The sequence below is a fragment of the Medicago sativa genome, chromosome 6, assembly GCF_051527215.1.
Source record: "Medicago sativa cultivar Bolivia chromosome 6, Bolivia_mono, whole genome shotgun sequence".
Classification (NCBI taxonomy): domain Eukaryota; kingdom Viridiplantae; phylum Streptophyta; class Magnoliopsida; order Fabales; family Fabaceae; genus Medicago; species Medicago sativa.
The window spans coordinates 82,422,683-82,440,268 of record NC_140754.1 but is presented as its reverse complement, the minus strand read 5'-3'; the positions used below and the strand labels follow the sequence as shown (position 1 = coordinate 82,440,268).

At 32.8% G+C, this 17,586-nt stretch overlaps 3 protein-coding genes and 1 long non-coding RNA gene across 5 annotated transcripts in view; 2 read left to right on the top strand and 2 right to left on the bottom strand.

Moving 5' to 3' along the window:
- Nucleotides 1-17,586, top strand: part of LOC146917395 (TMV resistance protein N-like) — a 90,560-nt gene that overhangs the window by 42,061 nt on the left and 30,913 nt on the right. The gene's annotated exons all lie outside the window — the stretch shown is intronic.
- On the top strand, nt 1,633-7,048 carry LOC146917400 (disease resistance protein Roq1-like). 2 transcript variants are annotated; one of them, XM_085719213.1, is made up of 8 exons: nt 1,633-2,185; nt 2,387-3,551; nt 3,703-3,831; nt 3,889-3,918; nt 4,028-4,747; nt 4,833-5,536; nt 6,081-6,269; nt 6,556-7,048. In XM_085719213.1, the coding sequence occupies exons 1-6, from the start codon at nt 1,683-1,685 to the stop codon at nt 5,508-5,510; spliced, it is 3,225 nt and encodes a 1,074-aa protein (XP_085575339.1). In that variant the 5' UTR covers nt 1,633-1,682; the 3' UTR covers nt 5,511-5,536; nt 6,081-6,269; nt 6,556-7,048. The 2 variants fall into 2 exon arrangements, with proteins under 2 accessions (XP_085575339.1, XP_085575338.1); XM_085719212.1 differs by having other exon boundaries at nt 3,703-3,918.
- Nucleotides 9,297-10,215, bottom strand: LOC146917399 (albumin-2-like). The gene has a single exon (XM_085719238.1). The coding sequence runs from the start codon at nt 10,151-10,153 to the stop codon at nt 9,458-9,460; it is 696 nt and encodes a 231-aa protein (XP_085575364.1). The 5' UTR covers nt 10,154-10,215; the 3' UTR covers nt 9,297-9,457.
- Nucleotides 14,847-15,813, bottom strand: LOC146917398 (uncharacterized). The gene is made up of 2 exons (XR_015015608.1): nt 15,769-15,813; nt 14,847-15,692 (listed from the first exon to the last, which is right to left on the bottom strand). It is a non-coding gene; the product is annotated as an uncharacterized LOC146917398 (long non-coding RNA).

Genomic DNA, 17,586 nt, shown 5'->3' with positions numbered 1-17,586 from the left:
GTTTAGTTTTATCCATTTTTAAATCGGGTTCTAACACTAATTATTTATCATTAAAACTTAATGAGGAATCTACGAGAGGTGACTCAAACTCCAAACATAGACATCAAGTTACCGTAAAGTACAGCATGAATTGGAATCTAGTTTTGACTTAGAATAACAGCTGGAAATGTCAGTTTTATAGATGAATTGGCCCCAAACTATATTACTCTATTTTTATCACCTTGATTAGTTTTTAGTAAATCTGTTTCATGTTCAAATGTAATACAAAGATGATACTAATACTCAAAAGCGTGTTAAAAAGTCTTTTAGGGAGACTCTATGCTTTCATAGTATCAGTGTGTTTGAAATATCACCACTTTTTTTTTTTTTATCCCTTTATTCACTGTTTTTAAGCTATATGATTTTGTAGGTCCAATCACATTATATGTCTCTCCATTCATACTGAAGCTTCCCTTAAACTTTTACTTTTTTTTTTCTTTTTCTTCTTTAAGACATTCACATTGCTTTAAAGAAATTACATGGAAGGAGGATGTAGGAAAAGTGATGTTTAATTAGTTTCCAGAAATATGAAATGGGAAGGAAGTTTCCCATTTGGTAAAAGTGTAGAACCAAAAAAAGCACAGGGTCCTACCAAGAGTAGAATGAAAACATGAGACATGAAATTAGGGGGAGAATAATTAATCAGCCTTTTTATGTGTTAACTAAATAGCTAGCAAATTTGTATATACATACATACATATATTAAGCTGCTTGTAATAAATATCATATCATCAACAAGTCTCAACCTTTCTTTTTTCCAACATTTGTAAAATTAATATAGTTAGTACAATATAAAATTAAAATGAAAAATAGGACATTCTTATGTTATTACAGTTGGATAGAGGGGTCAATAGAGCCCCAAATTTCAAAGTCCACTCAAAAAAGCCCCCACCAAGCCCACTAAATTAAAGCCCCCTAATTCCCAAAATTATTTGGGGCCAAGCCCCACTATAAAATCTATTTATTTGTGGGCCTAAAAAAGCCCCATATTAATTATTTCAAATTTTTTTTGGGAAAAAAACTTTTTTTTACGGTAAATTTTTTTTTTCACGCTAAAAAAAAAATTTCACGGTAAAAAAAAAAATTTCCCACGGTAATTTTTTTTTTTTACGGTACTTTTTTTTTTCACGGTACAAAAAAGTTTTTTTACGGTAAAAAAAAATGTTTAAAGAAATTTTGGGGCTTGGGGCCTTTTGATTTTTTTATTTGTGGGCTTGCATAAATGTGGGCCATTTAATCTTGTGAATTTTCAAGCCACCTTACTATGTGGGCTGAGGCCAAAACTTCAAGGCCTCATGATATTGACACCTCTACAGTTGGATCATTTAATTAACCATTTGGTTCTCAGTGATATTATTGGATGATGAGAATACGAATACAGACTTGGTGGTAAAAGTGTTGACTGTAGAGCCAAAAATTGAGAAAATAAAGAGAAAAGAAGAATATTGCATTACTTGTCCACAAGCAACAGAAGAATAAAAGTAATAGAAAGGTCCACACGGCTATAGGAAGTGGCAAGGAAGTTTCATAGAACATTTTTGTCTTAAGTTTTCTCCTTGTTTTAAAGTTACTTATCACATACCACAAAAACTTACTCATTCATATTCTCAAACTCTTTTTTCATCTAATTTCTCTCAATTCTCATGGCTATGCAATCACCTTCCTCATTCTCTTCATTTTCCTACGCATTCACTTACCAAGTGTTCCTTAGTTTTAGGGGCACTGACACTCACCACGGTTTTACTGGAAATCTCTACAAGGCTCTTACTGACAAGGGAATCAACACCTTCATTGATGACAATTGTCTTCAAAGAGGAGATGAAATCACACCATCACTTGTCAAGGCCATTGAAGAGTCTAGGATTTTTATTCCTGTGTTTTCTATCAACTATGCCTCTTCTTCGTTTTGTTTGGACGAACTTGTCCGCATCATTCACTGCTACAAGACAAAGGGTCGCCTCGTTTTGCCTGTTTTCTTTGGTGTGGAACCTACTATTGTGCGACATCGTAAAGGTAGTTATGGTGAAGCATTGACTGAGCATGAAAAGAGGTTTCAAAATGATAAGTATAACATGGAGAGGTTGCACCGATGGAAAGTGGCTCTGAGCCAAGCTTCTAACTTGTCCGGCTACCATTTTAGTCCTGGGTACCCCACTTTACTTAAAACCTGTTTTTCCTTTTTATATATTATTTATTTAATTTCAATTTCCCAATAATCTCATCTTATAGCTTAAATGGAAAACACATATTTTAATTATGTTCGTAAACAAGTATTAATTATTTTTTATAACATGATGTGATTGTGATTTTAGTGTACGTACTAACTTATTTTATTGGACACGAATAGATATGAATACGAATTTATTGGGAAGATAGTCAAATACATCTCCGACAAGATCAATCGTGATATTTTACATGTAGCCAAATACCCTGTTGGATTACAGTCCCGTGTACAACAAGTGAAACTACTTCTCGATAAGGAATCTAATGAAAGGGTCAACATGATAGGACTTTATGGTACTGGTGGCTTGGGAAAATCAACACTTGCAAAAGCAATTTATAATTTCATTGCTGATCAATTTGAGGGTTTATGTTTTCTTCATGATGTGAGAGAGAATTCAGCTAAAAATAACTTGAAACACCTCCAAGAGAAGCTCCTTTTAAAAACAACAGGATCGGAAATTAAGTTAGACCATGTTAGTGAGGGAATTCCAATCATTAAGGAAAGACTATCTAGAAAGAAGATTCTTTTGATTCTTGATGATGTTGACAGACTGGAGCAGCTAGAGGCTTTGGCTGGAGGACTTGATTGGTTCGGTTGTGGAAGTAGAGTAATCATTACCACGCGAGACAAACACTTACTAACCTGTCATGGGATAGAAACTACGCATGCAGTAGAAGGGCTGTGTGGGGAAGAAGCTCTTGAATTGTTAAGGTTGATGGCTTTTAAAAATGGCAATGTTCCTTCCAGTTATAATGACATTTTAATTCGTGCACTTACTTATGCTTCTGGCCTTCCATTAGCTATAGTAACAATAGGCTCCAACTTGTTTGGAAGGAGCGTAGAAGATTGGAAGCGTACATTGGATGAGTATGAAAAGATTCCCAATAAAGAGATCCAAAGGATACTTAGAGTAAGTTATGATGCTTTGGAGGAAAAGGATAAAAGTGTCTTTCTAGACATTGCTTGTTGCTTCAAAGGGTGTAAATGGATAGAGGTCAAAGAAATACTTCATGCTCGTTATGGCCATTGCATAAAACATCATGTTGGAGTGTTGGCTGAAAAATCTCTCATAGACCATTGGGAATATGACGGTGTTGAGACATTACAACTTGTTGGAGTGTTGGATGGAAAATCTGGCACATGCCAATATGATGTTTGTGTGACATTACACGACTTGATAGAGGACATGGCTAAAGAAGTCGTCCGACAAGAATCACCCAAGAATCCTGGAGAACGCAGCAGGTTGTGGTTTCAAGATGATATAGTTCAAGTTTTAAAAGAAAATATGGTGAGTAAAACAATTTGTTATTTTAGATTTAACCATGACTTTCATCATTCTAGACTTGTATATGAACATCTCACACTAGTTGATTTCCTTCACTTAATTACCTATTTATTATTTGTATTGTGGTTTATTATTTTTATTTTTTTGTTGAAAGGGAAGTAGGAACATTGAAATGATATATTTGAATTGTCCCTCAACGGAAAACGTAATAGAGTGGGATGGAAAGGCCTTCAAGAAAATGACAAATCTCAAAACACTTATCATTGAAAATGGTCATTTTTCTAAAGGTCCCGAGTATCTTCCAAGTAGTTTGACATTTTGGAAATGGAAAGGATGTCCTTCGAAGTCTCTATCATTTTTTTTGAACAAGGCAAGTGAAATACTTTCATTTTACATTTGTGTATATTTTTATAAATTCACAATGAGTATATTGTCTAAGTTTTATTTATTTGTTTGTGTCTTCTTATTTGTTTATGCAGAAGTTTGAGAATATGAAAGTCTTGAAATTGGACCATTGTCAATATTTAACGGATATACCCAATGTCTCAAATCTTCTAAATTTAGAAGAGTTTTCTTTTCAAGATTGTAAAAATTTAATCACAATTCACAATTCTATTGGGCACTTAAATAAACTTGAAATCATAAGAGCAAACGGTTGCTGCAAGCTCGAGAGATTTCCGCCCTTACTGCTGCCCTCTCTCAAAAAATTGAACCTCTCTCAGTGTTCGAGTCTCAAGAGTTTTCCAGAATTATTATGCAAGATGACAAATATAAAAGATATCCAGTTATATGATACTTCCATAGAAGAATTGCCCTTTTCATTTCAAAATCTCAGTGAACTTCATGTCTTACAAATATATATAGTTAGAATTCTGAGGTTCCCAAAACATAATGATAAAATGTATTCTATAGTGTTTTCAAATGTGACAGAACTTACTCTCTTCGGCTGCAACCTCTCAGATGAATGTCTCCAAACATTTCTCAAGTGGTGTGCTAATGTGAAAAATCTAAACTTATCGGGTAACAACTTCAAAACTCTTCCTGAGTGCCTTAGTGAGTGTCACCCACTTTGGAACCTAAATGTTGATTGCTGTTGGCGTCTTGAGGATATTAGAGGGATTCCACCGAATCTAAATTACTTTTCTGCATTGAATTGCAAATCATTGAGTTCCTCCAGTAGAAGAATGTTATTGAGTCAGGTTTGTTGTTTTAGCTTACACTATTATTTGATATATAATATTTCATGTAATCTATATTGTAATATATCATATGCTGAACTAACAGAAACTACATGTGGCTGGAGGCACCAATTTTCGTTTCCCTAACAGAACAGAGGGGATCCCAGATTGGTTCGAGCACCAAATCAAGGGAGACACAATTTCTTTCTGGTTTCGTAAAAAGATCCCTTCTATAACTTCGATTCTTCTTTTTCCGGGAGGATCTATACGGATTCCAACAATTAATTTGTTTGTCAATGGTTATAAATTGGAAGAACAGATTAATTATTTACATTGTGGTTCTGGCATGATGGCGAGTTTGGAGTCGGAACATGCATTTTTGTTTGATCTGAAATTGGAAGAACAGATTAAATTGGAGTTGGAAATGGACAAAGCACCTCTAAGAAATGAATGGATTCATGTAAAGCTTAAGTTGACGATTGAGGATGAGTTTAGTGACATGATGGGGGATGATTTTAGAGAGGATGAGATTCAAATATTAAGGAGTGTACAAATGGGAATCCACGTGTTGGAGGAAAAAAGCAACACGGAAGAGAATGTGATATTCACTAATCCTTATAGAAAATATAGCAATACTTCATTATCACAATTTGAGCCTTCTCTAAAAAAGCAAAGATTGGTGGAAGTTGGAGTTTCAGAGACAGAAATTTTGCATCAGCAACAGCTAGCAGCTTTATTGTCAGGAATGCAGAACTTGGTGCTTACTGAAACAAAAGAAAAGTAACACCATGGCTAAATTCCTTGGTCCAGGTACATCATTATCATAAATATAAACTGATTAATTGTTTCTATTTGCAGATGTTTTTCAAATTATCACAACGTGTTTAGTCTGACGTGTTCACATCCAACACCAATACATGTGATTACATTCAAATATGTTATTTTCTCAAATTACTATCGGTGTTGACGAAACAGTGTCTAGTCCATTGTCCTCTGTGTCAGTGCGGGAAATGTTTTTTTCCCTCTCGACTGACAGAAATTTTAGAAATTATAAGCGAAAACATTTTACACATAAAGCTTACTCTTGGCGAGTATATACGTTTCATGAACCTCTATTGTTTTAATTAGTTGTGATTCAGATTTAACTTTGATGTGAAGTATATAATGTGGTTGCAATTGAAACATGATACATTACTGTAAAATTAACACAAGAGGTTTGCAGTGAGCTAAATGCAGGGATTAGGCACGTCATATAGAAGCTTTTTGTCGGTTCATCAATGGCGTTCTTTTCTATTGCAGCATAACTGTATATTATGTTACTTATCAAAACTATTTAAATGACTGTGACCTGCAGAAAGGAGAAGCCGTAGCCATTACATAAGGATGCTTCAAAGGCATCAGAAGCAATCAGTTCTGATAAAAGTTTGGGAATCCATCTCTCAGGGCTTCCGACAATATTAGTTCAATCCAGGTGTAGTTGAAGTTGGCCACTTTACACATCGTCTAATATATTGTGTCGAATCCTAGATGAATTTTGATACAAGTAAGATCCTTATACTATGAAAACATAAATGCTTTAAATTGTAATCTTAGTGAAAGTTTTTTTGAAAAAGAAATTGATTATTAATTAATATATTTCTAAATATGCATAACTTGTCATTTCTAACATCTTCCTTCTATATCCCTATCCCCATTTTCCAACATTCTCTCTCATAATATTGAACATAGAGAATTCATTCCCTTCGATTTCAGCCTGTTGTCAGTAATTTACGGAACTTTTCTCTATCCAAAACTAAGCATTTACTTGTTCTTTGACTGTAAATTGTCAGAAACCATCTGTTGTCATCTGGCTATTCGCATTGTTATGCGGGATGTCTGGCAGTCACTCTCACCACAGAATCCGTTGGTTTTTAGAAAGGGCACAAATTGGATTGCACTTGTTCAATGCGAAAAGAAACATGGAAGAGGATGTGATTTTCGCCAATCCTTACAGAAAGAATAAATCGGATGAAGATCAGAACTTGGATGTTTCTGAGAACTTGTGTAACAGAAACTGTATGGCTCGTGTTTACGAAGACCATATTTTGAACACTATCCACATAAAGGAAGACACAGAAGTATTAAATAGAAAGTCTTTTTTTTTTTTTTTTTTAATCCGTCTTTATATTTTTCCTTGTTATGTATTAACAATGTATGATTAAATTTCTTTTAAGAATGCAAGAGTTTGTACATATTGTGATACCAACAGATGGTTCATCACAATCTCTGTTAAATGATGTGAACTTACATTTCAAATAGAAGGATTCTTGGTTTATAATTTTAATTTGTTCGGTTCAAGTAATGTACATAGTATTTCAAAAGAATTATACTCACACTCTAAAGGGTGGTTTCCACATCCAAGAAAAATAAAATAAAAATCCAAATGTGTGTTTGTATTCTGAGGAGTACTAGCAACGCAACCTTTAACATGCATTTACATTTATAATTCTGGTAGTAAGATCGCGTATGAGGAAAACTCTTATGTCTTGCCAAAGAGATTTCCTTATGGATTGGATTATCCATCACTGCATCTGATCCTTTGCAAAGAGATTTCCTATATGTTATTTCATCAGAACTTCAGTCAATTATACATCCTAGCGAATTTTATGTCGTCATCTGTTGAAGCAATTTGTATTTAATTGTGTATATTAATGTTTTTCTAATTTATTGTAGGCCCTATAGAAAAAAGCACAAGTTTGAATTTGGAAACAATTAAAACTGTAAGCACTTCACTTATAACATTCAGATTTTTTTGTCCATAATTTTCATTTATGCTTCTTTTTATGTCGAAGTAATGGCTCAAAGGAGTGCATTTTTAGTCGCTGGCTTACTGTAATTACTATGAGTTAGGTACTGAATTTGCTTTATTACCAATCTGTTCATGTTATTCCCAATTTTTACACCATATCATTCCCTATAATTAAATATGAAGTTATGCCTTCATAATGTGTTTGGCTGCAAAAACTGAAATCGGGGACTAGCTATGCGGCGAAGTAGAAAACGAAAATTTGCTTGAATCATTTCAGATTTTAATTACAGACTGTCCATAAAATTTCTTGGAACAGAAGCATTACGAAGGGTTGTTATATATATGGCCAGAAGACGTAGAATAAAAGATGAGTTTAACTTGTATCCAACTTCTATATGCATACAGAAAAGGATTTGTATGCTATTGAAATATACATGTTGGCATATAAAAGCTTAATCAAGACAATTTGGGGTTTATTTCTCTTTCCATTCCTTCACTTTTATTCCTACAAAATTTAACGGTACTGAACATCAAAATAAATAGCTACTATATGACTGACATTACTTTTCTTTTGATTTTTTATGTTTAAAGACATTCCTATCAAAGATCCTGTTCTTTCAAAAAAAAAAAAATTAAATAAAATAAATACATTCTCTCAGAAACACACTCTTATTCTTGTTATCGAGAAACCCTCTATGATTACTCCCAATCTCGATCTTGCTCTAATTGTTTCCATCACTCGCACCGATTGGTGAATGAAGTGATGGGTTATTTCAAGCGCAAAATCAATTAGACCAAATTCAAGGAACTCAGACAGGCTCATCTCAAGCTTGATGGATTCACCTCACGTCAGCTTAATTAAGCCAGGCGTTCTGATCGATAAATAAGTTTTGCGGTAAAAGAGATGATGGAAGTTTTTACGTTGAATGGAGGAAGCAAGAAGGTTGAAGGCAGGAACAAAGTAGGAACGTTTCAACATTCAGTGGAAAAAGAGATGAATGCGTGAGTGAGAAGTTAGAGGAATCACGTGACGTTTTTAATTGTAAAACTATCTAAGCCATTCTTTTAATCTTACCGATCACATTAATTCCTGGCATCTCTCATTATAAGAATCTCGCTCACTTTATACATCCCTTTATATAAATATATATATATATATATATATATATATATATATATATGATGACCGATCAAATTACATCGCTCTATCATGGCTCAATGGACGGGCTACTGTGGCAACACGTAGAGGGATCAGATGTGCTCTGAGCCTGATATTTTGTGCATCTCGACTTTCTACCGGTTCATGTAGCCTTAAGTCGTAGATGAACTCCTTATTAGACCTTAGATGTCTGTGATAATGAGCGTTGAATCTTGAGGATAGAACAAATATCAATTTAGTCATCCAAGTTTCTGGTTAAGTGACAATTTAGTCCTTTTGTTTCGTGCTGACACTACACCATGTCTGCAGAAAAATTGCCATGTTGGTTATATTAACATTATGAATGCACTACTGGTTAGCAAAAGGACCAAATTGAAACAACTTTCAAAAGCCAGGGACTAAGTTGATATACTGTAAATATGTTGGGCGAAATTCAACTTTTGTAAAATAGGCTAATATCTCTTCATTGAAACAAAGTAGCAAACAACTGATAGGTCCGCAAGTGCACGAAAATATCGATTTTAGTATAAAAGATGTCGAATCCCACAGAGACCAATGTCAAGTACCGTTATTTATTGTCACGCTGTTTATCTAAGGCGATGCTAATTAATTTGGTTGCAAAATTGGGAAAATAACCACACATATCATACATTATTTTGCAAAAATTAAACATTAACAACATGAGAAAACATTAATAACCACACACACATTGCATTGGCAAGCATAATGAAAACATAAACACCATGTAAATATAAACCATGCACCATTAATGATAGAAATATAATCATGGATTCAATATGCCAGTAAGATTGGACCAATCATCATGGATTCGCTTGACTCTACCACCTAGTAGGTGACCACCAATAGGGTGACCTTGATCAATATTGATACATGCATAATATTGATTTTTGAAAATGTAAGCTTCATCCTTCTTATCAGATTTGAAAGCTGCATCAATTCCATTTTCAAAAACTGTGCCAACCAAAGTTTTAATCCCGGTGCGAATGTAATGATTAGCTAAAACACGGTTAGAGTGATAGTCCATAAGAGCATAAGCATTTCCTTTAAATAACAAAACACGTTTGTCAAGGGTCCTAATTGCTGCATCTATTCCATGTTCAAACGCCGTTCCATGTAGACAAGTAAACATGGTTGCAATTTTTTTCGGACCCGCGAGTATTCTGGCAGGATGATGTTGATGATGTGGGACATGTGGACCATAGGTTATTAGGGCACAGTAATTTCCAGAAAAGATGAATGCCTCATTGTGTTGGGTCTCAAAGGCACAATCTATACCATGTTCAAATGGAGTTCTAGCAAGCATTGCAAAACCAGCTACAATATGAAGTGGCCCCTTCAAAATCTCATGCTTCTTGGCGCCCGGTGCATAGTTCAAAACCACATACTTATCATCAACGAAAACGTAACATTCATTATGCTTGAATGAACGAAATGTAGCACCTATACGAGTAAGTGTCATCTTTCTTGTTGGAGAATTTATTTGTGTATCAAGGTGAGGGAATGGTTTTAATTTGATTGTGAATTAAGGTAGCTACTTATAGAGTTAACAAGTGATGTGAACATAAAATAATAAATTTGAAATACATGTCCAAACCGTGTTTACTTAATTTCTCCACCAAACTCACGAGGACACACGCTAGCCACAATTAATATAGAACACTGACTTACCTAGCTACGTAAATTGATTGTGTATGTACATGTTGTGTTCATATTGAATCTCATAATATTGCACCTAAAACAAATATCAAATGTTGTGAGCATTAGATGAACCTCTTAAATCATTATATGAATTAGGAACACTTGCAACATTAGTTGTCTAGAATAATAAAATAAAAAAATACAGTAAACTTTGCAAACAATTATCTATTTAGTGACCGATTTAACAATCGATATGGAAACCGGAATTTCAAATGGATTGATAAATTGGTCAATATACATTAGCAGATGGTGACGTTAGCATTTTTAGCACAGATTAATTGGAGACTAATTAGGAAAATTGGTTGCTAAATCGATCTTTTAGCGACCGATTTAGACAATGGTTATTCCTCTCTAACTTAGTCGCTTAATAGTGACTGTTTTGGTTCAGTGATCGATTTAGACAATGATTTTTCGTCTCTAATTGGGTCTCTTAATAGAGATTTTAATTTCGGGAAGTTTTACCCTATACCCCTACATATATACTTTCACACCTACAAATCTTTAAAAATTCCAATTTTATCCTTTTAGTCACTTAACCTTTTACACATTAATTTTTCACCCTCCCTCATTTCTCAAAGTATGAGTTCACCCCCACATTTTTCAGTTTAAACAATTCCAATTTGTATTTTTTTTCCTTCTTCCAGAAATCAGTATAATAAACGTACGTTTCCACAAATTGATGTAACACTATGTTTATGTTTCCAAATTGCTTCCATAAAAACTATTTTTTTAACACTTTAAACCTTTTCGAATTCAACAAATGGTTTCCCTGTAACAAATTGCTTCCATAAAAAATTATGTCAAAAATAAAATACAGTAGATTCAATTGTAAAAATTAAGGATTCCGAAAGTTATATTTTTCTATAATTAAGTGGTTTTAATTTTCCAAATTCAAGTAGTTGTAAAACCTTTTCCAGGAAACTAATTAACCCAGAACCATGCATAGGAACAAAATAGATCATTGTCAAATCCCTAAAATCTCAATCAGTGATTAAGGTACAAAATCAATCGATTATGATAAAAGAAAACAAAATCGAAAGGTTTTCCGGCGGAAAGGATTCCGGCAACAAAAAGAATTTCCAGTAATGCATTTGTTTTGTCTGAGACTAGTGAAAGTGATTGCTGGGTTTTATCTTACCTAAAAGGGTAATTTAGGTAGTTTGGGTCAAATGTTGGGGTCAAAGAATAAATGTTGGGGTGTGGGGTAAAACTTCCCTAGTATTAATATATGTGGGTTTTTTATCCGCATATGAGGCCTGTTTACTTGATTTTTTTTTTTGTACACCCATTACTCATTTTGCACCTAGAGGAGAGATAGAAATAGAGTGATGTTATAAAAGTGATAAGTGATTAGATAGGAAGAGAGAAAATGAGGCATTAAATAAGTATTGGGAAAATGAAGGTGTATATAAGAATTGTTTTTACTTTTAGTGAAAAAAAGGATTCTTTTTACTTATAAAATCTAATGATTATTATTTTGCAGGCCTAAAGTTAGTGCTTTTTAAACTTCAAAACAAGAAGAAGATTTGCATTAGAATGTCATCCAACCAACACCCAAAACATTTTCCATATCCTTTTTTTAGAGAAATGATATTTGTACAACCGCTTTATGACAACTTTTTGACAACTTTCTCTCTCATACTCACATTATACTCTTATTCTCTCTCTTCTTTTTTCTCTCTCCATTGATTTTGACAAATGAAAAGAGAGAAAAAAGAAGTTGTCACATAAGTTGTCTCACATGGTTGTTTAAATATCACTACTCTTTTTTTAAGGAAAATGTTGTGTACATCCTTTGGGCGTAAACACTATAAGAGAGATAGGAGGAAGAGATGTGATAAGTTGATAATATGATAGAAAGATAGAGATAGAAAGAAAATGAGGTGTTAAATAGATGTAGAAAATAGTGAATGTACACATATTGTTGTTTTTTTAATTAGACAAATGATATATTGACAACCTTTTGGTTGTCCAACATCGTATTTCTATACTGTATAAATACTATATCATTTTTTAATTAGTTGTTTCTCTCTCTTATATAATCACATCAATAGTTATAATTGATGTATTTTTATACTAGTTGTTCAAAAGTTGTTGATTTTTAGATGTTCATATAACATTGCTCTTTTAATTATACAAATGAAGTACTATATGTCCTCCATTAAAATGTCACCCAACGTCTAAAGAAATTTATTAACAATAAAACACCTCCAATGCAGTGCATCTTCATTAATAATAAAGCAGAGAAGGACAAAAGCTTACAACTCCAACTTGTATGGGTGAGTGTTTTCTTTCTTTCCTATTCACGCTCTTAAATAATTAAACTGTTTGGACTTTAAGAAGTGTGTTGATATATTTCCACCTAATAATAGTGAAGGTTCAATAGCCTTTGTTTTATGATAACGATGGTAGATGAATGAAGTTTCATTTTGCACTATATGAAAATACATTGATTGGAAAAAGAACAAAAAAATTACATCTCTTTTTTATAATAAGAAAATTGTGGGACCTTTATTAGACTTTGTATAATTTTTTCTTATGATAAAAATTTAAGGTGAGGGGATGACGGTCCGAGGCATGAAGACCTTACAAGTCAAATAGCCCTTTACATTTACCTTTTCACAAGGGCATTAGTGGAGTTGGAAAGTGAAATTTCTATATCCATAACTTGTTTTTTTACTACAAGACTAAAGTATCGTTTAGTTTACATTAAAAAAAATTGAATGTACTTATAGAATAGAATAATAAATAGCAATTGACATCAGAAACATCTCCAATGGGGAGTCCTTACTTAACAAGGACCACTTCCCGTTAAGGACCCTCCATTGGAGGAAGAAAAAATGGGTCCCCGTTAAGGAACAGACAACTATATAAGGACTCTCTCTCCCACGTTTAAAAAAGTAATAAAATGTGTACTACTTGGTCCCACTTGCATAAAAGAATAATAAAATGTGTACTACTTGATCCCACTTGTAAAAATGAGTAATAGATAAATTATTTTTGTTTAATATGTAAAGATAGTGGGACATATTTAAGTACTTTTCATTGGAGTCCTTATTAGTGTATTGTCATTGGAGTCATTGAGTTTTTAATAGGTACTTTTATTAAAAAATTATAAATAAGTGATGTGTCATGTGGGGTCCATTTAAGGAGTCCTTGTTAGGGAACTACCATTGTGGATGCTGCACAAAATGAATCTAGAAACTAGAACAGGGAATGATGAATACACACAAGCGAATAAAACAACAATAATGCTTAATAGTACGGAAATATACAAAACGGAAATTGACGAATTAGTTTACGGATTGGTTTTAACTAATTTTGGTTGAGACGAGGAGAAAAGAGTAGAAGGGAAATATTAATAACCATTTTATTGTTTGGTATATGAGGAAAGATTTTTGTGAAGGAATTATGTTAATTTTTATACCCTTATACTCCCTCCGTTTCAAAATGATTGTCGCTTTCAGTTTCCAATGCAATAATAACTTTTTCTTTTCAATTGTACCCTCCAATTAATACTCTGCACACTACTTTCAAAGTATTACTTTTAAAACTAACCAATAGTTAATAAGGATAATTTGGTAAAATAATCATTCTCTTTCTTTAAATCATTGCATTTCTTAATAAACTAACCAATAGTTATCCGATCATAACTCACACGATTACAAGACTGAAAGAAGAGAAGACGACAGCGGTGACAACGGCGATGAACAGTGAGAGAAGTTACGGTGGTGGCAGCGGTGGCTAGTGAATCGGCGTTGAACATAGAGAAGGATGGCCGGGAGAAATGGTCTTGAAGGAGAGGGAAGGAAAGGAAATTAAGAAAAAAAAATTAAAAAAGATGTAAAATGCTACAGTGATATATGGTGTCTGCATTGTGTTTGGTTTTTTGTGTTCACTTATCATTCCTGTAATTTAATATAGTTGTGAACATAAGTCCCGGAATATCTCACCCATTTTCTAAAAAAAAGTGTTTTAAAATAACTGAGCCATTTCAATTTTCAATATAACTTTCATCATTCCCAATACAATATAACGCTAATTAATATTATTTTCATCATTCCCAATACAATATATTCCACTTTCCCCTTTATTTATACATTTTTCTTAATCTGTGTGAAAAACCAAACTGGCTCAGATAAAACGGGACGGAGGTAGTAGTTGTGAACCCTGAGAAAGTAGTACCACTAAGTTAACCATGTCAATTATGTTAAACCCAAGTAAGTTAGGAAAAAGATGCCAAAATTTGTGACATGAGCAGGAGAAACACTGAACTAGTCGGACTTTTCTTTATTGCCAAAATTTGTGACATGGAGCATAAAAAAGATGTCAATTATGTTTAATATAGTTTTTGATAGATAGATGAAATGACAATAATCATTGAAATCCGACCCAGTCGGACTATTCTTTATTGCTTTTTTTATTTTCCTGAGTTTTGTAATCCCCCCGGACTTTTCTTTTTTAATAATAATAAAATTTAAGCTCATTAAAAAAACAGTTACGCCACAAATATGGTACGATAACTATTACTATGAATCTAAATAAAATTTTGTAAATTTACATAAAAATTGTAATCAAGAGCTTTTTCTCAGTCACCTACAAACAGTTGTGTGTAACAATCAGAGGAGTTTAACTGAAATAGATAACGTATCATCCCACAAAAAAATTGAAGAAAAAAAATTTCTTTCATTTAACAACTATCATCATGTTCACATTGACCAAGATATAATTGGAAATATAATTATCAGAGAGAAATCGCGGTAATTCCAATATAAGAAAGATAGTAGAGTTTGCAAGGAGAAGATCCTTAAGTATTGATAAGAAGGGTCAACAAGAATGCGGATGATCCAACAGTTACAGATGAATGGAGATTTAAAATTAACTGGTTCATTTTGAAACTTAATACATCCAAGATATCATGGAACTAATGAAAAAGGCATTTGTTGTTACAATTTTTGTTTGCATCATGTTGCCAAAAGTACTACAACATGGAACAAACATGTTAAAATTGAATATTTACCTTCTAGAGTAAGAAAAATGTAAAAAGTGCTGTAAAATAATTTTAAACAAAAAAACATTAGCCTAGATGATCTACACAAATTGCTCAAAGGGGAATATGTTTTATGGAATTCAGTGCAGAATGTGAGAGAATAAAACCTTGAAACCTAGAAGAGGTTTTATGAAATTTATTGATCATATCATAGATAATCAATCTAATGGTGCACTGAGTGGTTTGCCTCAAAAATAGTTTTAGCTTCATCATTAAATGCTCTGCAAAAAATTTCATAACTCTTCTCCATCTGCATATGAGAACAGAAAAATTAATTTGTGCATAGAATTTCATAACACTTATGATTTTGGAGGGGGGGTACATACCATTGGATAAACTTTAGAAGGTGACGTAGCTGATATGATATATCTGTAACAGAAATATTTCATCCGTCAACAAAATGAAGAGTACTAAACATAAAAAGGGAGGGCAAAAGTAATATAACAGAAAAATCTAGAAAGTAATTAGGATGATATTTGATAGATAACCTAGGCTAAAACCAAATATTATGAGAGTTTATGAAAGTAGAAAATAGAAACAGTTACAAGACCTGCAAAGATCCTTAAATTTTTATTTTGAGAATCAAGATACAGCAATAACCCTAACGATCATATTTTTCTTACTTCAAGTTCATGTATAATCATCACATATAACAACTAACATTATCATTACAAATTTAAAAATTGAAATTAGAATTGTAATAATTATTGACATGTCGAGGATTGTGCAAATAACTATGTGATGCTAGGGTAAACATACCCTTGTATATAAGTCTATTACACATAGAATATAGTTATATATGTGGATTTCATAATGAAACTAATGAATCGTTCTCTTTTTGTAGACATATGCGGTTCAGGAATGCCTGCTCAAAAGCAGACACATATTTTCTGGAATGCATTAAGGTTGAAATACAATTAATTAATTATAAGGCTTATACGAGTAGTTAGGGATATAACATACCTTTTTCTCCCTTACATTCATATCAAACTTGACATGTACTTTTCGTAAGCGATAAAAAATTCAATGATGGCATACATCTCTGAAAATATCACCTTAGTTTACTTGTGTAAAAATTGGCTTAATTACTGATTTGGTCATTTAAGTTATTTGTTGGCTATATTTTGGTCCTATAAGTTATCAACGTTACAATTTGGTCCCTTAAGTTAGTATTTGTTAGCCAAATAAATCCTCACAGTCAGTCTTTTGCCAAAACGATAAATCCTCACAGTCAGTCTTTTGCCAAAACGATAATTAGGCAAATGTGAACGATGACGTGACAACTTGCAATGTGTATCCACCTTAGACATTTGGTTAACAGTTTTGACGGTGGGAATTTATTTGGTTGACGGAAGATAACTTAAAGGAACCAAATTGTAACATTAATAACTTATGAGACTAAAATGTAACCAACAAATAACTTAAGGGACCACATCATTAATTAAGGCAGTAAAAATTCATAGCTGATGCGTTCGCCTTTTGAACAGTTAGCACGACAGCACCCATGCAGTTCTACAAGAAATGTTAAAAAAATAACAAAGACCATATTAGATGCGTCATTAAACTCAAAAGCCTGTAAATAAATCAATAAATTGAACAGTATAAATCAATCAATAAATAAATAAACTCAAAAGCCTGTAAATAAATCAATGAATTGAACAGTTTAAATCAATCAATAAATAAATAAAAAAATTGATAATAAAGGCAGCATGCCCGACAGTCTACCCAAAAGCCATCACCTTAGAAGATATTCGGTTAATTTTTTTTGTTATTCATTGCTTCCAAGGTAACCATAGGACCGTACGCTAAACCAACAATATGTTAGCTAAATAGTTAATCAACTATAGTTACTGATATGTTAGCTAGAGTTAGTAGCTTGGTTAAGAGTTAGTTAGAGTTAATTACTCCAATTAATCTCTGTATATAGAAAGACTCACTATATACTTTTCATATCTTTTATTCATTTCTATCTTTGTGATGATTCCTAGAGAGAATATCCTCTCATTACTAATACTCCCAAAAGAAAAATTTCCACCCAGTCATATGATATGTGCGCTAAGTTGCACTTGCGACAAGTGCTTGTTTGTTAGGATTGATTAGGGTGGTTTTGCTTTATCACGATATATTCTCATATGGATTGTATC

Excerpts from the sequence above, each read along its gene's own strand:
- LOC146917399 (XM_085719238.1), bottom strand. The coding sequence starts at position 10,153 with ATGACACTTACTCGTATAGGTGCTACATTTCGTTCATTCAAGCATAAT.
- LOC146917400 (XM_085719212.1), top strand. The coding sequence starts at position 1,683 with ATGGCTATGCAATCACCTTCCTCATTCTCTTCATTTTCCTACGCATTC. Across the intron at positions 2,186-2,386 it reads GGCTACCATTTTAGTCCTGG|ATATGAATACGAATTTATTG; the intron begins GTACCCCACTTT and ends GGACACGAATAG. Across the intron at positions 3,919-4,027 it reads TATCATTTTTTTTGAACAAG|AAGTTTGAGAATATGAAAGT; the intron begins GCAAGTGAAATA and ends TTGTTTATGCAG.